This window comes from Antedon mediterranea, chromosome 6 (genome assembly GCF_964355755.1).
Source record: "Antedon mediterranea chromosome 6, ecAntMedi1.1, whole genome shotgun sequence".
Classification (NCBI taxonomy): domain Eukaryota; kingdom Metazoa; phylum Echinodermata; class Crinoidea; order Comatulida; family Antedonidae; genus Antedon; species Antedon mediterranea.
In genome coordinates, this window is record NC_092675.1 from 26055935 (window position 1) to 26081996 (window position 26062).

General features: G+C 32.3%; 2 protein-coding genes across 2 annotated transcripts; both read left to right on the plus strand.

Annotated features, from left to right (window-relative positions):
• Positions 1–1940: 1940 nt before the first annotated feature.
• LOC140052538 (angiopoietin-1 receptor-like) lies at positions 1941–6147 on the plus strand. The gene is made up of 6 exons (XM_072098147.1): positions 1941–1989; positions 2415–2696; positions 2899–3150; positions 3532–3666; positions 5858–6007; positions 6119–6147. Exons 1-6 carry the CDS (start codon positions 1941–1943, stop codon positions 6145–6147), a joined length of 897 nt encoding a protein of 298 aa, XP_071954248.1.
• A 9819-nt stretch (positions 6148–15966) lies between these two features.
• LOC140051616 (uncharacterized) lies at positions 15967–25048 on the plus strand. Its single transcript, XM_072096889.1, has 13 exons — positions 15967–16086; positions 17704–17750; positions 18010–18294; positions 18557–18808; positions 19872–20006; positions 20893–21042; positions 21167–21307; positions 21663–22085; positions 22335–22402; positions 22637–22865; positions 23350–23434; positions 23602–23703; positions 24050–25048. The coding sequence occupies exons 2-13, from the start codon at positions 17705–17707 to the stop codon at positions 24165–24167; spliced, it is 2034 nt and encodes a 677-aa protein (XP_071952990.1). The 5' UTR covers positions 15967–16086; position 17704; the 3' UTR covers positions 24168–25048.
• The last annotated feature ends 1014 nt before the right edge of the window (positions 25049–26062 follow it).

Genomic DNA, 26062 nt, shown 5'->3' on the forward strand with positions numbered 1-26062 from the left:
CAACCCTAATGTTACATACAAAACACAAATTAAGTTTGTTTAAATTTGACTTAAACAATGGTCTCATTTTGTGACAAGTTCCTCTTTCGGAAGTAATTCCCAGGGTGCCAATTTTAGTTGAGTACATAAATCACAGTGTCTATTTATTCATTCCTGTAAACGACATGTATTATTGTCCTGCGGTACGTAAATTTGAAATCGCCAGTTTTTTAACGCTGAAATTATTATGTATTCGAGAACCATCTGTTGGCACGACCTAGATGGTACGCTCGCTTCGCTCGCGTACCATCTAGTCTATATATAAATTTACGTAAGGGCAAAATTCGATAAATCGCGGTTTATTTCTAGAATTTTTACTCGATGGTATATAAAGTTGGTTCATACTTTCGGTACTGATTTTAACCGCCTGATGTAACCCTGTTTACTAATTAAATTGAGTTAGATAATTAGTTATTGACGATTAAAACGAATTTAGGTTCAACGATTTGCCCCAAATAGGGGTGTTTTCTGACCGTGATATACACTGTCTAATGGATGTCCAACTTGAAAAATACCCGCACACAATAATACGAGGACGCTTCGCATTTTCCTATCTCCTCCTACGATAATTGTTTTTATTGGCTGAAAACTGGTTGAACAGCTAGAGTAGAGCATCATAATGTTGAAGACAGGCCGATTTTCTTTAAAAAATATTATTTTGATAGATTTAATATACGTTTATAGAAATGTATTGATTTGCAATGAATGGAACGTTCCAAATTATTGCATACCTCTATGGTTTAACACAAGTAGGTAAATTTATAGACCCTTGGAGAATAAACAGAAATAGTATTGTAATGCTATACAATACTGCAAATAGGTATTAACCACTTTTGATCGCCATTTAAATCAAAAGTGTGTTGGTACTGTTAGATATAATATAAACAAATATACTAATAAACTTTATCACTGTGAGTGTGGGTAGCCCCTACTTTTAGATTATAAACACATAATAATATAATACTTTATTACCGTCAGTTGTTTCTCAACGTTTGTATTAATTAATAATTACAAAAATATAAACGTATTAGTGGTCTTTAAATGTACTTTACTATTTCAATCGACCATGAGACAGTGACAGTTTTAATAAAGTATTAAATCAGAAATGTTTTACTCTATTTAGTGGTATATTATTTATAGGCCTATAAAAAAAAACATTTCGTTAATGATTGGATAATAAAGAAATATAAAGAATAATTTAATAAAATTGGGTTTGTTTAAATGAGTCCAAATAACAAATTTCGACTAATTTTGTGACAAGTTTCTAGGTGCTAATTTTGGTTGACTACATAAATCATTGTGTCTACTTATTTGTTTCTGTAAACGACAATGTTTTATAGTCCTGCCGTACGTACATTTGAAATCGCCAGTTTTTTTACGCTGAAATTACTATGTATTCGAGAACCATCTGTGGGCACGATCTAGTACAATACAATTATACTAATTGACGACACTACGCTACACTTTATAAACACCATTAATCGACGCAACGATTTTTTTTAGAAAGTTAAACTACGGTACAGTATTTATAAAACAATTGGATTTTATTTGTGTGCGTGTGTGTGTATATTTTATTTCAGGACTCAAATGATTGGTTATTGTGGTTATTCTGGTAAAATCATAAAATCTGTAGTTTTTCTACTTGTAATGTTTATTCAAAACCTTTCTTGTATATTGTTATTGGAATTGATTTTAACCAATTAAATAAATTAATTTATACAACGTGTTCTCATTTAAGATTAAACAGTTTAAATTTAATTGCAATTTTAAAAGTTCGGTCCAGTTGGTAAGATAATAACTTTTCTTGATTAAATTCAAGATGCTTTCTATGTAGGCTTACAGTCTGTGACACAAGCTGGAGATACACTGTCTAATATCATTATCTTTTTCTCCAGGAAAATATGATTATTACTTTACTAGCTTTGGTTCAAGGAATTGTTTCCTGTTCCGGTAAGTTAACTTTTAAATACCAATAAAAATAACTTAAAACTCTATAATGTTTTTTTAGATATATTAATACCAACAACACAATCTCATCGGCGATTATTCAAATCAAGTATGCTGCCAAAAAGCGTCTTCGTATATTGGGCGCATATTGTTTCTAAATTGGTTTTGCTTACACTACTCTCTCTCTCTCTCTCTCTCTCTCTCTCTCTCTCTCTCTCTCTCTCTCAACACTCAGTTAATAATAATCCAATTGGTATGACTATAATAAGTAATTTGAAATTCTTGATGTAATCGAAAATTTTACAAAAATTGTAAGACAGAATTGAACATATTTAATATCATTATTATTTTTTGTAGTTTGAATGATAAAAATGTAGTCTGTGATTTATGGAATTGTCAATCATACAATTCATTGTATTTATATTCAGGAAATGATGGATATGTAACAGTTCTGAATTTGTCTCCACAAAGCAACGGTAACACAGGGTACCAATGTTACATTCCTACTACATTCACTGGTTATAATTTGAGTTACGGTAGATCTTTTAGAGTAGCAGATGATGAAAGCTTGAATGAAACATCGTGGAACGTGCCACGTGATGATCGTAGATATGTCGTATATGATCCAGTAGGAATGGGAGTATACTATTGCAAGATAGTAAAAGATGGCCTCACTACAATCGTTCAAACTACTAAAATAGGAGATGATGGTAAGATTATATTAATATCCTGTTAAAACATAATCAATTGAAAACTAATTTCATGAAATGTAAGATGCACGCATCCACACACCCGGCCGACACTAGCTATTTCATATTAATTTTTTTTTTTAGAATTTCACCAACATGTACATTATAATATTAGCAGTTTTAATTTAATTGTAAACATACATATTTATTATTTATGAAACAGCCTTAATCACGCCAGGTAAAACTAAGAACACAGTAACAGTAAATGTTGGAGATGACGTCACAATTAGTTTCAACACTGATTTGAACGGTGATTTAGAGTGGAGGAAAGATGGTTCTCCTCCATTTAAAAATGGGATAGACAAGAGAATGGCATTTAACTCAGTAGAGATCAGTGATTCTGGAGTCTACGAGATGTATAAGAGTGGTAATCGGTCTCAGCGTCTACATTCGTTTATCAAGTTGATTGTACGAGGTAACATTATTATAGATAGAGTCGTGAGTGGCGGATGTCAGTGCCATATCTGAACCTTTGACAATATTTTTGCCCAGTATTATAAAAGAAAAGTCTGTAATACAGCATTTAATGTGTACCACATGTGGTGGATGTATTATGCAAGGTTGGAATAATGGTTAGATTATGATCGTTGGTACTTGGTGATACATTATGAGACACATGTGATCATGTACAGAATCGGCTATATTATTAGTTCTCCTTGTCAAAACATATTTAACATATTGTAGTACAGTAGTTTTTAAGGTCTAAATCCTATTAAGTCAACATTTAAATAAGTAATAATTTCTTTAATTAAATAAACAAAATAAAAGATTAATTGTATGCTTAATCTGTTTGTAGAGTGTCCACGTCACAAATGGGGTCCAACTGACTGCACTGGTGACTGTGAATACTGCTATAATGGAGGTGTATGTGATGATAAAACAGGATTCTGTATCTGTGCACCTGGATTTAGTGGATCCACCTGTGAAATTGGTAAGAGAGTCTTTAGATAATGCAAACTATAACTGAAAATGTCCTTAATATCATCCTAAATTATTATACTTACTTAAAGCTCAGATACAGGCATGAATTTTAAATATAATATCTGGTTAATTGTACATAAATCAAATATATATTTGTAACAGAAATCAAGACGAAAAAGCATGAATTTCCCTTAAATATGGTCAAATACAAAATTTGACAAAAATTTGCCATAAAAACCAGGAAGACTTTTTTTCAGTAGTTAGGTAGTTTAAACCTATGTAATAACATGTCTGGTGACTCCCTAGAAGGTGAAAAAAGATGGTGGATATACGGTGAATAATTTTTGCTTTAGCATGAAAATAAAAATCTGAAGTTGAATAAAAATACTAGAAATGTAAAATTCAAGTTATATTACCTATATTTAGTCATTTGATAACATTTTTTACCACACCGTTTATTTTTCATAGCTTTTTAAAATGCCTCTCTATTTACAAAATTTGTGTATAAAAAAATAGAGATTTTACTGTGTAAGTTGAACTATCCCCCCACTGATAAGAAAGTGCTTATTTTCAACAAGCTCGTGTAACACAAATAAAATCCCAAAAATTATGAAACATAGGGGAAACTATAGATCGATAATTATTGGAATGTATGATCAATAGAAATGTTTTGCCCGCACCTGGCCTTTAAGATTAATAACATGTCCAATAGAGATTTTTCAAATGGGAAACATTATTAGATTCAAGATTCAAGATTCAAGAAATTTTATTTGTCCATAAAAATGGAAATTCACTTTGCTTGGTAGATTAAAACAACAATATTGCAACAATTTAAAACGTGCAGTATTATAACAGATTAAAAATACAAGATAAAAAGTTAAAAATACTGTTAAAAATGTAAAACTATTTAAAAATTGCATTATCGTCTTACATTAGAATTGAAAATATGAATGCTATTTACAACGAAGGATTTTCTAGTTCTACAGAGATTTGCTCTTGGAAGTCGTAGCCTACTGTAATACCTGATCTATCTAAGTTATAACAGTAATGTAACGGATGAGTGGGGTCTTTCATAATATTGTTTACTTTTTTTTAAATACTTTTTTCATAGATAAATGAACACGGCGTTAGATCAGCTTTAATAATACGTTGTGCAATTTTACGTGGTTTCTCAATATTTTTCTTATCATTTTCAGTAAAGTTATCATAAAAACATCCAATGCTAAAAGATAAAATACTTTGAATAATACTTTGATAAAATAGAATTAAAATAGTGTTATCAACTCTAATTTGCTTGAGTTTTCAGAGAAAGTAGAGCCTTTGAGATGCCTTCTTTGAAATCATGAGAGAGTTTGACTCCCATTTTAATTTGTTGTCAATTATAGTACCTAAGTATTTGTATTGGGTTACTCTTTCAACCTCGGTTTCTTTAATAGTTATTACATTATGTTCAACTGCGGTTTTACGAAAATCTATTATCATCTCTTTGGTTTTAAGTTCATATCCTCACACCAATTAACAAATCTTCCAACTTTATTAACAAATACATTTACATTATGCTTACTATCGCAAAGAAACCCTCTAATTACAGTATCGTCAGCGTATTTTACAATATTGCAATCTTTACTTAAAATATTAAAACTACTTGAATAAAAATAGAACAAAATTGGAGAAACACATCCTTAAGGAGCTCCAACACTGATATATTCTTTGTTGGATAGGATACCATTGCACTTAACCATCTGCGGTCTATTAATCAAAAAACTATATATAACTTTGGCGAGCTGAGGTGGGACATTAAAACTTAATAACCTATCAATTAAAACATGTGGTAAAATAGTATTAAAAGCACTGGAGAAATCGAAAAAAATAGACCGTACATAATTTCTTTTTGAATCAAGGTGATGATATGTATCATGGAGATAAGAATTAACAGCATCGTCAACCCCTCTATTTTTCTTGTATGCAAATTGATTCTTATCTGCATTACCAATATTTTCCTTAAGTCTAGAAACAATCAACCTAAGCATTTTATTAAATTTGAAGTAATTGCAATTGGTCTAAAATCTTTTGGATATAAACATTCAATAAATAGTTTATTAAAAAACCTAAACGAAAAAGATGAGTGTAGCTATTATTGTTAAATGGGAAAATATTACATTAAACACGTTTGTTTTTAAATGTTCTTATTTAATACACAGAATGTGGAGGCAATAAACATGGTTGGAATTGTGAAAATTCTTGTACCAGACACACAAGGAACAATGCATGTAAAAACTTTCAGTTCTGCTTACCTGATCCATATGGATGTAGCTGTGTTACTGGTTACACAGGGTTGAAATGTGATACAGGTAGGTGTAACCCATTACTAAAATATAATAGGCATATCGTAACTTCGTTTTTAGTTACTTGAAATTTGTATTTTATTTTGAATTTTGACCTTATACAATATAAATATATAGATACTTTTATTTACAAACGATGGTCATGAATACATATTTTTTTTTTTAATGATTAACAGAATGTCCGTTGGGTACATTTGGTGCAGACTGTGCGCAAACTTGTCACTGTAAACAAGGTGGTTGTGTTCGATATACAGGAAGATGCAGTAACTCATCTTGTGAATTTCCATGGAGGGGAACTAACTGTCAAAGTAAGACCGAATTAAAATGTTTTCCTAATTGATATGGTAAAATATAGTCCATTTGCATTGGCGTAATTGAACTGTCAAAACAAGGGGTTTAATGATAATTTAATAATAATCAAAATATAACATTTATAAGGTTCTTTTTTTAAATATCGATCGAAAATATTGAGCTACATATAATACAATTATTAAATGTATTCCATGTTGAAAAAGTTAATTCCTAATTCTTTTAGAATGTCAACCTCAATTTTATGGAGAAAATTGTGAAATTGAATGTAATAAGCCATGTGAATGTCACAGAGTAACTGGAAGATGCATGGAAGGAACATGCTTTTCAAATTGGCTTGAACCTGATTGTAAAGTTGGTAAGTTCCTTGTTATGAACACAAAAAAAATCGGTTGCGCAAGCGTGGCGTTTATAACTGAACTGCAGAATCGAATTGAATTAGGCCTCCTCTTTACCGAGCGACATTACGTTTTTTCTGAATTTGAATTGTTTCAAACCCATTAATTGTAGAAGAACCAGCAGGGATAGCCAGTTGCTTTAGGTAACTTAGTGGTATAGTATGTATGCGCGAGAACGTTCTTTTATGTAATGTTAACACGATTAAGAAAAGAACGAAATATAATAACAATAACTAATATTCTATGTATGAGTGATTATAAGGTACAAGTATACATAACTGTCACATAAATTAATGAGTAGAGTATATATCTCGTTTTCATAAAGATTTCAGTAAGTATAACATACCTAAAAACCATAATTATAAATAACGATATTATTTTTATTATCAGAAATAATTGATACCGCATTTGTACCGGCAAATAACAATCAGAACACGACTGCATCATGTTTAGTAAAACATTATAGTACAAACAACTTTGCAACAATGATTATGGTGACCAACAAACATTTCACTGAAAACATTACAAAACTGGTAGAAATAGAACAAGATGGTGAGAATATAACAACATACACATTTTCTGTGACATCAAATGTTGATTCAACTTACAAATGTGTAATTGTGCATGAAGGATTTTCTGCTCAACGTGAAATCGTTGCTCAAATATTTCGTAAGTTTAACCAACAAATCTGCATTTACCTGTATTTATAATGTTGTATTTTCCTTGTAAGTATAGAATAATCACAATTCAGATTTAGTTTACACTTAATATGTATATGTGTGTATTTAAATCTCAGCTTATATTGGCTCATAATATCCATGTCGCGTGGAATAAAGTATTTGAAAAGCAATAGATTTGCGTGACCAAGGCTACTGAAAATAGCCGAAACGTAGCAAGTAAGTACTTGAAAAATGATTTAACAAAAAAGTTAACATTTATTTTTAAATATCCATTTGAAACCTGATGAAATTTTTTTACAATAGAGATAGGTATACCACAATATCGTTTTTGTTTTAAAACCTTGTTTAGGGTTACCTTTATATACTGGAAGTATGACGGTACTTACTATTTCAAGCTCCTTTATCACCATTGAATGGACGGTATGGAACAGCAATACTGACGATGGAGATGGTCCAGTTGTTGGATACTTTTTATACCACAAACTGAGCAATACAATTGATTGGAAGAGGACATTATACAATAATTCTTTATCAGGCACTGTTGATGGGTTGATGTGGGATACAGAATACACTTTTGGTGTTTCAGCTTTAAGACCTGGTGAAGGAGGAGAAGGACCAATTGGAGAAACAACATTCACTGCAAAAACACTTTGCGGAAGTAAGTTTAATCTATTATTATGAATTGTATTTATTTATTTTAGAGTTTGTAAAAAAAAATTCTGCTATTAGATTTAGATTTAAACATTTCTCAACTTGAATTGTGTAGTTAAGTCATTTACGTGGACCTGATTTAATATTTCACGTAACGGATATGTTGTTTTTCAGGGCCTCCTCCGGTTCAGAACGCAAAACACAGAATGTCAACCTGGGACCCAAACAGTATCCAAGTAACATGGATAGTACCGGTACGTAAGTTTACAATTAATGATGACATCATGTTCTACTCTTCTAATCTAATGCAACATATTTACAACAAAACCTCAATTCCAATTTGTGATAACAGTTCAAAGCAAGTCACACAGTGTTTTCTGCGCAATGTCAGTACAACGCCAAGAATTTATGATTATCATTCGCAATATTGCTTTCACCATCAGCTATTTTAAAGCAATGATTGAAATTATTTAAAATTATTAATTAAAATTGGTAAAAATCTCAAGCCCGTAGCCAGGGGAGTTCGTAAGGTTCGAACGAACCCCCTTTTTCCTGAAGTGCCCTTTCAAACCAGACTAGCCTAGGCATAGGCCTAGCCCATAGGGTGTCACGAAACCTAAGACCACGAAAGCTAAGACCCCCTAAGACCTAAGATCACAAAAGCTAAGACCCAAGACCTAAGATTAATAATTCTAAGATATAATACAGCTTAAAAACAATACTTGTTTATCCATACATAATTTTAAACACAGTAGGTTTCATTTATTACCATAAATATAATTTAATACTACCGCAAAACATAGATAAACTCACATTATTTTCGCCCGTTGAGTAAATGTATATTTTTTTTACAACAAACAAACGGGTTGTTTGTTGGTATATATTTACTCCAATGTGTTGGTTCAGAGGATGTTTTTCTTACGCACCTGCCTTTCTTGTATTTTGACTCCAAATTTGTTGACTAACTTTATCCTGAATACCACACTTTAAAATTAGGACTTATAAGTACTTTCAGAAGGAGAAACACATAATAACAAATAAATAAATCCTTTAAATTTATGATTTTACAGACGTTTCTTTGTATACTGTAATGTAACTCCTCGAGCTCCCCATGCTCAATGTTTTTGTTTCTATGGAGCGCCAAAAGAGCAACAATAATAGTACAAGTATAAAAACAGAAAGAAAACGAAACAAAAAAACTTATCATGATTTTTAAGTTAAAATTTATTTGCCAGTATTTATTTCTTCGTACTTGCATGATTATACTATTATCATTACAATTTTAATTTTACATTGTTCCATCCACACTGTAGATGGATAGAGTTTTCAGCCCTCTATATAATTTTTGATCTTTTGACGTTCCATAGAAACAAAAACATTGAGCATGGGGAGCTCGAGGAGTTACATTACAGTATACTGCTACTAGTGTACTATAGGCTAGTCATTTTGTGTGCGAGAAAACGTCTGTAAAATCATCAATTTAAAAATGTATTTGTTACTTTTTATGTGATTCTTTTTCATGAAAGTGCCAATTCTAAGGTGTGGTATTCAGAATAAATGTTGGGAGTTAAAATACAAGGCAGGTGCGAAAGATAAATATTTGTAATCTTAGGTCTTGGGTCTTAGCTTTCGTGATCTTAGGTCTTAGGGGGTCTTAGCTTTCGTGGTCTTAGTTTTCGTGACACCCCTAGCCGGTATGATGATTTTTTTTTGCATTTTCTGTAGTATAGCCAGCAGGCAAATGTTACTTTTATTACTAAATAGCAAGATCGTATCATAAAATAGCTAGGCTAGTAATCCCGCCGTTTCCAGTGTATTTTCAATTTTCAATTTATTTTACAAAGAAAATTCGTGATTTTACATCATTTGCCGTCTCTTACTTTAGTATTAGCCCCGCAAAAAAACTTAGTTCATTTTAGTTACACTGCGCACGTGTTGCTTTTCGTAGGGGACGTTCGCCACTTGTGGTGTGTGGTTATTCTAGGCCTGCTTACATAGGGAGTTCTAATTAAGAACTCCTTGCTTCATCACTTGATCCTTCTTGCGTAGTTATAGGTCTCCTCTTTGTGACCATCACTCTTTTTACACAATAAAAGGAAATTTCCGAAAGCGATCAGTCCGTCATTTTTACGGATCGCCTGCGCGATCGCGCTCCTCAAACCAGCAATTAACGTCGCTAAACCAAATGGTGTCTTTTATTAAACAAATCAATTTTTATGTAAAAAAATATTGTTAATAAAAAAACAATATTTAATAGTAGGCCTAAATAATGTGTAATGGAGAAAGAGATTCTTCACTTCTGTCTTTGATGATTCTTTTCCCCGAAAAATGTCAACCATTTTGGTTACTAAAATACAGTGGAAAAACATGTGCTGTCATCTTTCCAGCTGCTGCTCTTCTAGTATAGCCAAAGAATATGGTATAGCCATAGCGTGTGTGGCAGCCCTTTGTAAACACAGCCAATTGACAATCAAATAACCCCTTTTAAGGCACAATATTAACTTTAAAATGATTGTATTTTATTATAAATATTTTGTTGACTATTTTGCTATATTTTGTTATATTTGTACTGTATTAGTCAAATACATGTAAATAACTCCACATTTTCTGTCCGATTTTTTAGGCCTAGCTAGGTTATCCCCTACCTACTTTAGCTAGCCCAGCCAGGTCAAGTAGACCTAGTTGTCCAATGACTCCCAGCCAAGTTAGGCCATGGCCTTATCTCTTGTTTTATACTGTTGGACTGTATCCTGCAGCCCCCGGGTGGGGGTTGGGGGTCATTATTTCCTCGAAAACACAAGGAGACGTGATGGACTGAAACATGCCGCAGGTGTGTGTAGGGCACAGTCATGTCGGACAGCAACAGTTTGGTATGGTGCCGCGGTGCGGTGTACAGTATCAGGCATATTTTCTACCAAACATCCTGATATTTTCAATAACACTAATTTCCAAGCATCTAGCGCAGGGGCGGACCCAGGGGTGTTGCCTTAGTGGCCCGGGCAACACCCTAATTTCATACTAAATGTTGTTTCTGCCACTAAATTAAAATTGAGTCCCATTTCTTCGTATACAATATCCATATTCATACGTTATAGAAGTCCAGTCTGAAAGAGAATATTTGTAAATTGGCACAGCAGTCACCAATAGGCCTACTATACCGCGCACAGATAAAAGTAGATAAGTTTCTGAGCATACGCAGAACAAATTTCTGATTGACTAGTTTCTTGTGGTGCGCGCGTCAGAGAGCAGGGAGATGTATCCCTCTCTTGATGAGAGGTACGAAAGGAAGCCAACACACACTGTGTTCGGGAAAAAACCCGTCATATGGGTCGTCAATTTGTTCATAATTATTGCCATAATTTAAGGCCAAATCATAGTTTTGCGTATAGTATTATTTTTCCGTGTAGTACCCAGTTTATCTTCATTTCCGTATACGTCCGTAATATTAGGCCGAATTTCAGAATTAACAGAGAATTATACCGCATCGGTAGCTGAGCAAACTCGGAACTTGATAGACTTAGTCATAAATTAGTTACAGAGTTTTACGGCATTTTATCATTGTTCAATGTTTTGTTGTTAGCTTATTGTTAAAATTGGTAAAAGAAGTAAGTCTGGCGCCAACAAATTTAGCGACCTTCACAACCAAAATATTTCTTTGTAACAAAAATTATTTTAAATGGAACGCTACAAAAACAATCCTCTGCTTCATCATTGCATAAATACCAGACAAGATCTTATCTTTGTTACGTTTTACATCAATCCATTTTGATATCACGCAATCCATTTTTCAACAATATAGTAGTATAATAATAACATTTTGATTGAATAGTGAGGGATTAGTTACAGTGTTGACCTTAAATAAACCATTGGTAATTTACTGAAAATCCAAAATGAACTTGTGTTATATAATACAAGCAATAAAAACTATCACAGATTACCTCTAATAGATCAAGCATTCACATACGAACTTTTCGACAAAACATAGCTTATATTCATTCCTTTTAAATATTAGGCATATTACCAAGGCTGATAATCGATTTGTCCATAATAATTATTGCGTTTTGCCGGGGGGTTTCCATAATCTAAGGCCAATTTTTAGGCCAAATCATAATTGTGCGTATAGTTTTTTCCGATGCGCGTAGTATCCTATTTATCTTAAAATGATTAATTGCTAATAAATTTACAATAATTGAGTACAGTTATTAGAATGTAATACCGTACCAGAAGTACCTTCATCGGGAACTTCCCCGTGACGTTCGCATTGAACGAAAACAAAAATGTTATCCTATAGGCCTATTGTTAGTCGCGTATGTTTTATTACCGGTGTCGAATAACATTATGCTACGATCCCGTGTTTGTTAGCGCACTATAGAGTGAGTGACATTTCCGTCGAACTAGAGGTGCAATTTATTATGAATTTTACGTGCGAGAGTACCATGTAGGGGTGTCATTTAACAATTTTCTTGCTCAAATACTCATTGTCTACAGCACTGGAGTCTTTGGGCAATCCTCTTAAAATAGTCCTGCGAGTCTGCGACCGCCCCTGTAGCGCTCTATCTTTTCCAATTTTTCTTACCTCAGCCCCAACCATGATGAGGCCAAAGAAGATCCTGGGGCAGGAAACTCTTAAGAGAAGGGGTGCTCTTGCGGCTGGTAACCAATATCATTGGTGGTTTGATCGTTTGATATTAAATCATATAAGCTGGTTACACCGGGGGTAATTCCCATAAGAGGGGCCTTTTGGGAAAAAAGAACCCCCCTGTAAAAATCATGGCCGGCTACGGGCTTGAATCTAGCCATGTAAAACATCTTTTAAATCAAAACTAGTATTCATTTTAATCATAATGATCTTGCACTATTGATTGATTTTGAAGGACAATTTAGACGTTGATTTACTAAAATGTTACAATACCAATTCGGGTATGTACACAGTTTATTTCAAAACGATTGACATCAAAGAATGCAGTGAGAAGGTTTACCATACCAATGCTAGTCAACTTACTATCGAAAATATTACAGTAGATGACCCTTATCTCATCTTGGTCAGTCTATCAAATAAAGACAGCGAGAGTGAATTAGTTAGAAGTTCAAATGATATAGAAAACGGTAGGTATACTGCGTCAATAATACATTTCGTAAAGTATTGTACCTTCATCAAAGAGATAACAAATTAGGCCTATTGTATTGTTTACATTATTTGTTATGACGGTAAAGATTGAGAGACAAAATCAAAAGAAACCGATCAGAAATTGCCACCAATGTCATCGTTAAATAAATTAAGTCTTAATATTTATGCAAATTTCAATTTCGAATATTTTTAAGAATGTATGCCTACAAATAGATCAAATTCTGGTAGCATCATTGGTGGTTCTGTGGCAGGCGGCATTTGTGCTGGTTTTATCACCTTCATCATAATATCAATTTGGTAAGTTAACAAGGCCAACAGCCATTAAGTCGCGTGCTACAATGCATAGTGATACCGGACCGACAGACAGACCGACAGACCGACAGACAGACAGACCAACAGACAGACCGACAGACCGACCGACCGACATAGTGAACTATAGAGTCGCTTCCACGCGACTAAAAATATAGTCCCAATTTTGAAACAAAATAGAATATCGACACGTTGTTTTGCAATGACATTTTACAACCATAGTCAAATACGATAGGCCTACCTTAAAACTATACTTATTTATTATTAGTATTTTTCATTATTACAGTTGTGTTTTTCTTTAAGCCCACAAAAAATACGGAAATATGTTAGTAAATCTGACGGTGAGGAAAGCAATATTTATCAGGAATACGCAGCAGCTAGTAATAATTCAGAATATTCATCATGGTAATTATGAGTTTCTATTCTTGTTGCCAACTAATATTGACACCTCCTATATTTAGGCCTAATTATCACATCACATTAGGTTTAATCATTGCATTCATTTGTTATTGTGTTTAGTATTCAGTCGGTGATTATAACATTAGAAATGTTTCGAGTAGTCAATGTAGTGCAACTTGACTAATTTAGCAACAGACATCGCGCAAATCTGCTGTTAGTTGTGTGCTGTCCTTACTGTTCTGGTTGTATCTGTACTAATCTTGTAATTTTTAAATGATAAGTTGTTATACTATTGGTGCTACATTTTATTTAAGTATTATTGTTATGATATTATGATGCCCGTTGAAATCAATACTGAGGTCTATAACATTATATTTTGTGTTTGTCTAGTAACCCAAAAATAGTGACAAGTTTTAACAATGATGATTCAACTGATCAACACGTGTATCAGAATTGTGCAAGTTACAATTCTTCACCAGAGTGAGTATGGCATTCAAGATTTAATCATTAAGTACATTTGACAATAAAACAAAGGTTTATTTTCATATTTATAATAAATAAAGGAATAATGGCTACATAAATGTATACTGTTAATACAATATTAAGAAGGCTTTTTTTCCTTGTAGACATGTACAAAGGTGGTGAGCAGTTACATACATCTCTCACTACTACTATAACATTTTAATGTATTTTCTATTTTTATAATTCATTAAAAACGTTATTTTAACTCGAAAATTCGATGGAATCATTCATGATTGAAAGATATGTGTATATTTTATATTTCAAGCAATTATGAAAATCCAGACATTGTTAAAATGCCTGAAAATCAACCATATGAGATTGTAAACTTGTTCAAGTTAAAGTAAATTGTCATCGATTACGAAAGCGAAAGATGCAACCAACATTTGGTTAATGAGAAGACTTTCAACAGTACGGAAATCGTTAACAAAGAATTGATTCAATGATGCTTGACCCACAAATATTGCATAAACAAAATAGAGTACCGACGGTACCGTATATCTGTATTAGCACATTTTAAACATTATTAGTAATTAAACATTGTTCAAATGGTTGTATGTAAATATGTTACCTTTGTGAATATGTAAATTTCTATTTGATAATTCAAAAGTTATTGTCAAATAATAATTGTGGTCATTGTTACAGTAACACGGCACATACACCAGAAGAAAAGACCAACAATTATAAATCAAACCTTAAAACTGATTAGATTATATTATGATTTGATAAATGTTATTAGGCCTAATGTAAAACTGCTGAAGTTGATTTTAGCATGTTCGTTTTATTTTATGCTTTTCAGCTTTTATTTTAGTAATTCAGTATAAAAATAAATAACAAATGAATAAAAAAAAGTAACTTGTTTTATTTTTACTAATTGTATATCTCGATCTTGTGGAAATTTGTAATCGAACACGTTATCTGTACTTTGATGTACTTATACTATCCAATTGTTATAGGATATACACATGGTAGGCCTAATGGTAGGCCTAATTAGGTTCCGTTATTATTACAAACTGGAAAATTTTCTTTTTTGTTGAACCAAAAAGTGTAAATAATTTAGTGACGTGTCAACTAAACTTCACTATGGTATTTATACTTATTGTGTTTGTCTGTTGGTTTAACAAATAAAGAAAACTTTCCAGTTTGTATTGAATTCATAGTTATGAATTTATTTAATAGTTAGGTTATTATTGGAACGGATTGTTAGTACATAATTACGAATTTCTTGAAACTCGTATAAAATCACTTTCCAACTTGATTTGAAGGCTCTATTATTTATACATTTAAATGACGATTGAAAACTCTTATTTATACATTTAGATTATGAAGTTGTTGAAATAGAAAAGACCCCAAATGATGGCTTATTACTATGTTTTCATTTAAATAATGTACACACCTATATATTATACTGTACAATGCCATTGTTGAACAAATAAATGTTTTTTGAACTTGAACTTGAAAAATAGCAAACAGCAATAGTAATAATACCCTTTTCACAGTTCACTACCTCAACTAGTTCAATTTCACGTTATTTTGTTTCTGTTGTTTACTAAGTTAGCTCCAGTCAAATTAACACAATGTGATTGAACAGCATCGATGAAAGTATTGATATTACAAGTTTACTTCCTTATACCGTTTTAGTTAAGGCATACGATATATTAGCAGCATTTCTATTTGAAGTACCTATCTTATGTAAGTATTCATAACTTTATTTAAGTAAGTCAAAATAGAATAATAATTTTTAAATAATTGTGATTTAGATAACTTGACTCTTCCTTTTTATTCTAGGCCTAATTTAAAATGACAAATCAAGAGTGACACTCAACAGGTTGAAACTGATTTTTAGGACAGAACCATTATCTTAAATTACGCAATAATATGTTTAGTTTGTTTTATCTATAGATTGTTTAATATGTTTAAATATTTTTGTTATACAATCAGTAAAAAAGATGTGAAATAATTTTTTATTTTGTTGAACCATGTTTTGTTACTTATTTTTATATACGAAGAAAATGATGTTTAGTTTAGGCCTATTTAGGCCTACCGAGCTTAGCAGGATTTACACGTTATTAGACACAAGTACTACCAGGGCCGTAGCCAGGATCTGTCAAGGGGGGTTCGGACACTAAATATTTGGGTCACCCCCCCCTGGGGGTGGGGCCTGATGCGAGGCGAATTTTGTTAAATGACACCCCTAGATGGCCGGAAAAGACACTCTCGTACAGCATGCTACCAATGAGCAAAAAGATCGTACTTTTTTCCTCCTTCTCAAACACGTCGATAATTTAAAGGACGATAACTATTTGTTGCCGTATGTTAGATGCGCGTGCTCTGTGCGGAACCGCCGATTGTTTGATCATTTACTCCGTATTTTGTTTTGCGTTCAAGTTCAATGCGAACGTACATCTAGGAGCAGCCCCGAAAAAAGCACACTGGTTGAAGGCAAATGCTATTTGCTAGCTCTATCTATAATATTTATTTACAGCAATTTGTTGAGGAATATAAATATTTAAATAGGTGATATTGATACATTTTAGTACGTATCGGCTGGTGGTCTAGAAAAAAAAAATCGGATGCCATAATGTGAACTACAGTACTTGATACCATAGATATTATAGTGTAAAATATTAATATTCACTATAATCCTCTATGATACATTATACTTCATAGTCACACATAAATACTGAAAGTGTACGTCGGAAGGCTACTTTATGCATGCTGCCTGACTGCCAGTGATCTAAACAATAATATTATAGGTACGCAGTTGTCTGGCGGTGTCCTTTGTACGAATCGTTCGTGCCCCAGTTCGCTATGAGACGCGTCAATATCATGTTACATGCAGGGACCAAACATTTATTTTTCAGGTTAAATCGGCAATTCATTTGCAGCTTTTAGAAATTTATAGACACGTATCACTAGTTGACGCTCATACAGAGAAGAAGGTTCACGAACAAGTTTACGAATTTTTCAATTTACAAACAACTTTTTGTACTGTGGGGCACGTATTTGGAGGATTTTTGGAGATGAGGGTGAGGTATTGGGCATGTCGGAGATGGGGGTTCGCAGTCGGTTAAGGGGGTTCGATGTAAAGGGGGGGTTCGCCCGAACCATAAAAACCCCCCCTGGCTACGGGCCTGACTACTAACAGGTCTGTTCTGATTTTTAAAGTTGTGTGCTCTGCATTTTATTCGAATTATTGAAATAAAAAAGCAGTGATATATCGATGACGCTGATAGTCAACATAACATTGTTTTTTTTTCATTACGAACATTTATTTAGAAAATAGCTAAATGTATACTTTTATTTTAGTATGATTTTTCCAGTTTTAATCTTGCTTCAAGTTATTTCCTGCCTGGGTAAGTAAAATATTCAAAATATATTCAAAATGTTGGTTTGTAGGCTAGATCTAAATAATGTTCAATCTTAATATCCTTCTATTCCGACAAACTCCCATAGATATTTTTGGTAAAACCCAGCGTCGTCGGAATAACAGCTTAAATTAGAAACTTTTAATGTGTAAATACAGAAAAATCTTTTTCACAGTCACAACATTTTAAATCACCCGGTGATATACTAAACACGTATTAATATTTAACCTTTAATATTCTACTTTAGGAAATAATGGCTATATAACGGTTTTAAATAAAAATCCACAAAACAACAATAATTGGGAATACCAATGTTACACTCCTAGTATATTTGCTGGTTACAGTTTGAGTTACGGTAGATCATCTGCTGTCAGAAGTAACGATAGTTTACAGGAAACATCATGGAACGTTCCGACTGATGATCGGTATGGAAGGTATATCACCGATCCAGTAGGCATGGGAGTATACTTTTGTAAGATTGTGAAATATGGTGTCACCACAGTCGTTCAAACTACTAAAATAAGGGATAATGGTAAGATAATAATGTTATCATCATGTGTATAAAAACATTTTTGTATTCAAATAACTAAAATTGTATTTTAAATAAAATTATGGTCCTAGTAATGTACCGTACTAGGCACAGGGATATACCATAATATAAAACTAATAATAAAACTAACAATATAATTCAAAATTTTTTGAAGCTAAAATGAGATTCATAAATGTTTAGTTATTAATAGTATGGATCGCTAATGAGTAAGTTAATATTACTGATTTTAGTATCCTATTTTCAGCCTTAATAACGCCTGTAAATTCTAAAAACACTGTAACTATGAATGTTGGAGATGACGTCACAATTAGATTCAACACGCATTTAAGAAGTGAGTTAGTGTGGAAGAAAGATGGATCTACTACATTAAAGATTGGAACAGAAACGAGCATGACCTTTGACCCAGTAGAGACCAGTGATGCTGGCGTTTACGAGATATATGTGGATGGTCACCGAGAAGATCGTAGACATTCATTTATCAAGTTGATTGTACGAGGTAAATAATTATGGTGTTTGCTGATTGCCCTCTCCGTCCAGGCGGTGGTTATGAACTCCTAAATGTATACATAATTAAACCGCAATCAGCATTGTCTAGAAGGATGTATTGTTTTAAGTACGGCGGTCGAAATGAATGGCGGCCGATAATAACTGTGGTGTATTGGCCTGGACCAATGAAGAATCAATTATTTCAAGCAACAATGTAACCTGGCCAGACTTAGGTTGTTTATAACAACGTTTTAGAAGAATTTGAAGCGAAAAAGTATGCTCGAAATTAAATTAAAACATAATGTGAAAACGAAACCACACGGACAGTAACGTTTAAAATACATAATTATGACGATGATAGTATAAGTTGACATCGATATTATGTCATCACTACAATGAGAGTACTAGAGAGGTTACGGCAGGTCAAAAGAAGTTTAGATTAAAGGCCAGGTGCGGGAAAAAAATTTCTATTGATCATACATTCCAATAATTATCGATCTATAGTTTCTATGTTTCTTATTTTTTGGGATTTTATTTGTGTTACACGAGCTTGTTGAAAATAAGCACTTTCTTATCAGTGGGGGGATAGTTCAAATTACACAGTAAAATCTCTATTCTTTTGTACACAATTTTTTTAAATAGAGAGGCCATTTAAAAAGCTATGAAAAATAATTGGTGTGGTAAAAAATGTTGTCAGATGACTAAATATAGGTAATATAACTTGAATATTACATTTCTGGTATTTTTATTCAACTTCAGATTTTTATTTTTATGCTATAGCAAACATTATCCACCGTATATCCACCATCTTTTTTCACCTTCTAGGGAGTCACCAGACATGTTATTACATTAGGTTAAACTACCTAACTACTGAAAAAAGTCTTCCTGGATTTTTTATGGCAGAATTTTGACAAATTTTGTATTTTACCATATTAAGGGAAATTCATGTTTTTTCGTCTTGATTTCTGTTACAAATATTTTATCTATGTACACTTAACCAGATATTATATTTAAAATTTATGCCTGTACCTGAGCTTTAACTAATGTAAACCTGATTTGTTCTTCTGTTATAGCATGTCCACGTCATAAATGGGGTCCACCTGATTGCACTGGTGACTGTGAATACTGCTATAATGGAGGTGTATGTGATGACAAAATAGGATTTTGTATCTGTGCACCTGGATTTATGGGATCTACGTGTGAAACTGGTAAGAATGTTCTAAATGAAGACCATCAATCAACAACACAAAAGTTAACTGTTCTTGACACATCCTAATTATTACCTTATGACTAAATTTTTGGTATGGCTATCTTTCTAGCTATAATTGAGCTAAACTTAACCAGCCATGAAGTCATATACAATATACTCAGATTTAATTGCTTCAAATCAAGCGAATCACTTTGATTTAAATTTATGTGTATTGATTACTGGTGGGTAGGCTCCTACGTGAGGATTTAGTCAATATTCAAAGTCATAGAAGTGTGTTAAATATTTTATAAAATTATACCATTAGTTTAGTTTAATTTATAAGCTATATGAAGACTCTTATGCATGCTTATATTTAACCAAACAAAACTTCATTATTTTAATTATCTTTTTATAAATTTCTCTCTCCTTATTTTCACCGGAAAAAAAACCCGTCTACATGTGTGCGACGCTTGACACCACGCGGTCATCATAACCAGCAAGAAATTTGTGACTCACCGTTAAACAATTACCTATCATTCACATTTTAACTTTACATTTTTGTCATTTTTTACATTAGCCAATTAAAGAGAAAATATAAAATAAAACTTCCTCTGACAAATCATTGCTATCTGATGATTGATGTCTCCGGTGAACACCTTGGAAAGGTCTTCCCTGGGTTGACGCACTTGTTTTGTTCATCCTCTCTATAGGAAAGACCTTTTTCAAACATTCACTCAATTTCCTTTCTTTGAAAAATAAAATTGTACAATGCACAGTTTGACTTTAAAATATAAAAATAAAACCAGATCCTACATAGATAGTGATAGAAGTGAAAGTGTAGTAAACTATTATTTTAAACATAGTTTCAATTCTAAACTTTCATTTTTCACCTTTAACTATTTTAGAATGCGGTGGAAACAAACATGGTTGGAATTGTGAAAATCCTTGTACCCAACAAAATGATCTTACTGCATGTAAAAATTGCCAGTTCTGCCTACCTGATCCATATAGATGTAGCTGTGTTACCGGTTACAAAGGATTAAAATGCAACACAGGTAACAAAAACAGTTTTATCTGAGAGTTGCTGAATATACGACGCGCAGTAACTTATATAGGTTATGATTATATTGTAGTGGTCTTTAATAACATTTTATGTTTTTGAATGTTGTATTGGTGCAGTATGTTCATCGGGTACATTCGGTGCAGACTGTGCTCAAACTTGTCATTGTACACAAGGTGGTTGTGACCGATATACAGGAAGATGCACTGACACCCAAAACTCCTCTTGTGCATTTCCATGGAAAGGAACTAATTGTCAAGGTAAAACCAATATTGTTTTAAGACTGACAAAAACTAAATAATAATGAATACAATTTTGTTTTTAAATGAATGACATTTTGTTTTGGTTTTGGAAGAAATTTCTAGGAATTCACTCGTATATACCATTCTGAACCTCGTACACTAGTAGTATTTACGTTTTCCGACAAAAAAATGTTCAGCTTTTTGATTTTCTGTTTTACGTATAAAATTACATTTCAGAAAAACAAAAATGGAAACACAAGGTTTTGTTTTAGTATATTGACTATGTAGTATTGACATCATGGAATAACGATTGTTATCTCATTCATATTTCTAAAATGAAATAATATACATTTTCGGGCAACAATTTTTGTAGAATGTCAGCCTAAACGGTTTGGAGAAAACTGTGACATTGATTGCAACAAACCATGTGAATGTCACCGACTATCTGGAAAGTGCATTCAAGGAACATGTTTGTCTAATTTTCTTGAACCAAATTGTGTACCTACATATGACGGAAGCTTGATAGCTAATGCTTCAAGTACCTCTATCACTATTGAATGGACGCCGTGGAATACTGAGAATGGAGAGGAAGATCTTGTTATTGGATACTTTTTATATCACAAACTGAGCAATACTAATGACTGGAAGATGGAATTCTACAATACTTCCTTATCAGGTACTGTTACAGGGTTAATAGTGGACACAGACTATACTGTTGGTGTTTCAGCTATGAGAGCTGGCGAAGAAGGTGAAGGACCAATTGGAGGGATAATCACAGTAACAACACTTTGCGGAAGTATGTATCTAATTTTAAATAATATATTATAATTATGTAATTCGGTGACGGCACCAATTTAAATAGTTAGTAGAAATAAAACCATGAGAGAACTAATTTATTATTGAGAGTTTATGTTATTTATACGTGTGAATCTAAACATGGAATAAATATATCCATACAATCTTATGTATCAACTGTAGCAAACTAACATTGTTACTAGGCTTCTTCAAATAACAAAAAAATAAAGAAACATAATTTTGTTAACAGAACCTTCTCCAGTTGAGAATGTAAAACTTCAAACTCCTTCAAACACTGGTATTATTGTTACATGGATAGTAAGTACACTTCTAGAGATTTGTTAATACTCATTTCGTCGTTTTATACGAAATATATTCTGTGGATTCTCATACTTACGCGTCGAATGAGTTAATCAGTTACATACTGTAACGGATGACAGAAGGAACTTGCCACATGTAAAATTATTCCAAACAATCATTTATGTTTCGTACCATCACATATTACAATTATAACGTTTTCTATACATTGCGTTCTTTCCGTTCATTTTTTAGGGAAAACTTGACGCTGGGTCATTGAAATGCTCAACTGCGGTATTTGACTATAGAGTATACCTAAAAGTAATCAACAATAAAGGATATCGGGAAGAGGTTTATCTGACAAAAACAAATCAATTTAAAATTGAAAATGTTGAAGTACATGACACTTATGCTATCTTAGTCACTGTGTCTAATAAAGACAGTGAGAGTGAACCAGTTAGCATTTTAAACGTACCAGAACAAGGTACTGCTGGACAATGTTTACTGCTAAACCTAAACTAAAAAGTTTATGCATTTGATTATAATTATAATTGTCTAATTGTAAATTACGATTTGTATTGAATAAACTGAGATGAAATTCCTCTCACAACCCTTACAAATTTAACATTCAAAGTTTAAGATCTAGGCCTACCTCATCTGTTTTGTTTCAATTCAATGATACAGAACTCACAATTATGTGACACATAAGTAACGCTAAATCACGAAGTTTGTCTATAAAACTGGACTGATATTTGTAAGGAAAATCGGATACATTCCTAAAATCAAATTAATATTTTATTTTCCACCTTTTTGTTTTTTTTAAGCTGCCACATCACGTTCATATCTATTCTGCTTTAACTTCATATTTAACGCATTTTGACCCACCTAATTAAGCATTTCCTTTTATGTCATTATGTATTACACATCTTAAACATCCACATGATTTTTTTGTATTATTTGTTTCTAAGAAAATGCAAACGGAATCATTGCTGGAGGTGCTGCGGCAGCAGGAGTGTGTTTTGGTGTCATCATTACTATTATGATTACGATCTGGTAATTTATCCAATATAAATTTTATATTTTAAAATATTTAGAATATTAGATAAAATTTGTTATTATGTATTTTAATTTTTTGTTTGTGAGCCATTCTAAGTTTCAAAACCATTGTAGGCAGAATGTTAAAGTTTAAAAGTAATGATCTATCTTGCTTGTTTCTAAAGTAAACAAAGACTTCGGAAGAATGTGAGTAAACCTGATGCAGCAAATGATCCACAAGTCTACTATAACACTGCAAGTAACAATTACAATAATTTTGCACCAGGGTAAATTTGTTTTCTTATACATTTTTTTACATGTTTTATGTTTCTTATATGTTATCTTCTATCGTTTTGATTTAGCTTTTTATTTATTCAGTCACTGATGCCCACTAAGCATTGTCAATTTTCAGCTATAGGCCTAATACGATAATACGATATATAGACGACAAATGGATAGATATAGCGAACAAACAAATATAGGCCTACAAACAGTAATACGTAATTATCTATAATAAAGGCCTATAACATTTTTTTTAATGGAAAGATAAATGTGAATATGAAAGATTTTAATCATCATTGACATATTTCAAATTAATGAATAATAATTTTTCCCTTCATTTCTTAATTCAAGACAAAATCAAGACAGAGTGTATGACGTAACTGATGCTGATTATGCTACAGTAATTGGTCGTCCTGTTTACAGTAACACAGCACAGGTATCAGAAGTTAGAGAAGACCAACACAGATAAAATCAAGAACTGAAATCCTTTATCGAAACGATATTATTCTTTAATAAATGACAAAATAATGAATGATTATACTAAACTGTTCATTGATGGAATCACTATTTGTTTACATCTTATTGCGGTTGAGCATCATTCGTTATTGGTAATAAATATTATAATGTATACTAATGAAAGGGTGTTGTTGATATTAATTTAAAAAAAATAACGTTATATAATTGTAACCTAAACTTATTTAATGTATGTCAATGAAATGGTGTATTTTATTTATTTATTTTATATAATTATAATTTGTATTATTTATTCTTTTTATTGTATAATAGAGCTCCATGATTGGTTTGATTTGTTATAGAATATTTTGAATTATTATACATTTACAACGTTAGTAATACGTAAAATGGGCTTCTTCTTATTTAGGTACTCTTGGGTTGGCTTCGTTTCAAGGTAGTATTCTTTTATGATGAACTTTTTTTCGAGATTACTTTTGCAAACTAAAGAGGGGTGAAATACTTATTTAACAACCTTAAATCATCTGGGATATTTTTTCACAGCTTTCCATCAGAATACCTGATAGAGACGTGGTGTCCCATATTTGTTCGATATTTTGGTATGTACACATTTTTCTAGTCTGTGACCTTGTTGAATAATAAAAATTAATCAATAAAAAATATTGAGGAGTTGTCTCTGGAAGTTTACCATGTATAATATCATGAACAAATAAAATATTTAAATACTGATAAATAAAGAAGCGCCCTCTATATGTAGTAGAATTTATTTATTGACAATTTTTATTTAACATGCATTTTTATACAATTTTTTACTGTATTTTATCACTTGTCGATTTAATACATGTTACCGTATTACAAACACTCCCCCGAGTAAAGCTCCACCCCTCCCGCTTATTCGAATAAATACGGTAGCCGTATTTTAAAGAATGAATGAATGACTTGATATTTTATTTGAAAGAAAATGGATATCGTATATTACCAATTACCAGTAATCACTCAAACCGGTATTTTAGATCGTGTTGATTTATTTTAAATACACTGTATCATGTTTAACCAATAATATACAGTATATTTCCTCCACGGTTTAACCATGGAGGTATACCTCCATGGTTTAACAGCGACAATAAACACCATGCATGGATGCACCATGCAGTATCGAGGACAGGCATCGAAATAACGATGTAGGAAAAGAGGCTACTGTATAGTATCAGAAGACACAATCCAGTATGGTATGAAGTTTGCTACAGAATATGGGTGGATTGTTATTGCTGCTAGTCACCAGGGGACATCAGGTGATTTGATCACCCTCCACTATGAATATATAATGAACTAACTGCATGCATATCACAAAAATGAAACACCTTTATAACACCTTTGTGTGTTTTGTTGATTTTGAAAACAAGCTAGTACGATAGCTTTTTTTCAACAATTATGACTTTTGAATATACTTTCTGCTCTGCTGAATAACAGAATAAGGAAGTTCCACGAGGAAGTTGCTTGTCTAGTTCAGCAAAGCAAAGAGAACGATTTCGTAAGTTTATGACAAGCATTAAATTAAGAAACTAATTGTAAGTATTCTAATTCTATTTACAGCCGATATCTTCTTTGTCACTTGAGAGCTTAAGTTTAATCGAGGTTGTTAAGAGATGAGTGCTAAGTTAGTATAGAATAGTTGGTCGTCTTATCTTTTGATATAGGCCTATAATGTCTTTAAAATTTTAAATCAATAACCAGTACCCGTCGCTTTTCACCACAATGTTTGGTATAAAGAGATGTTTTGAAACCAATTTAATAACGATTTTACTTTCCTATACAGGTATTACATAACAAAGGTCAATTTTTAAAAGATTCTTTCACAGGGTCAGTCACACGTGATAGATAAAATATCTCAAA

Coding starts and splice junctions, on each gene's coding strand:
- LOC140052538 (XM_072098147.1), top strand. CDS start 1,941: ATGATTATTACTTTACTAGCTTTGGTTCAAGGAATTGTTTCCTGTTCC. Junction 1,990..2,414: donor AGGAATTGTTTCCTGTTCCG/GTAAGTTAACTT, acceptor ATTTATATTCAG/GAAATGATGGATATGTAACA. Junction 3,151..3,531: donor TATCAAGTTGATTGTACGAG/GTAACATTATTA, acceptor ATCTGTTTGTAG/AGTGTCCACGTCACAAATGG.
- LOC140051616 (XM_072096889.1), top strand. CDS start 17,705: ATGATTTTTCCAGTTTTAATCTTGCTTCAAGTTATTTCCTGCCTGG. Junction 17,751..18,009: donor TCAAGTTATTTCCTGCCTGG/GTAAGTAAAATA, acceptor ATTCTACTTTAG/GAAATAATGGCTATATAACG. Junction 18,809..19,871: donor TATCAAGTTGATTGTACGAG/GTAAATAATTAT, acceptor CTTCTGTTATAG/CATGTCCACGTCATAAATGG.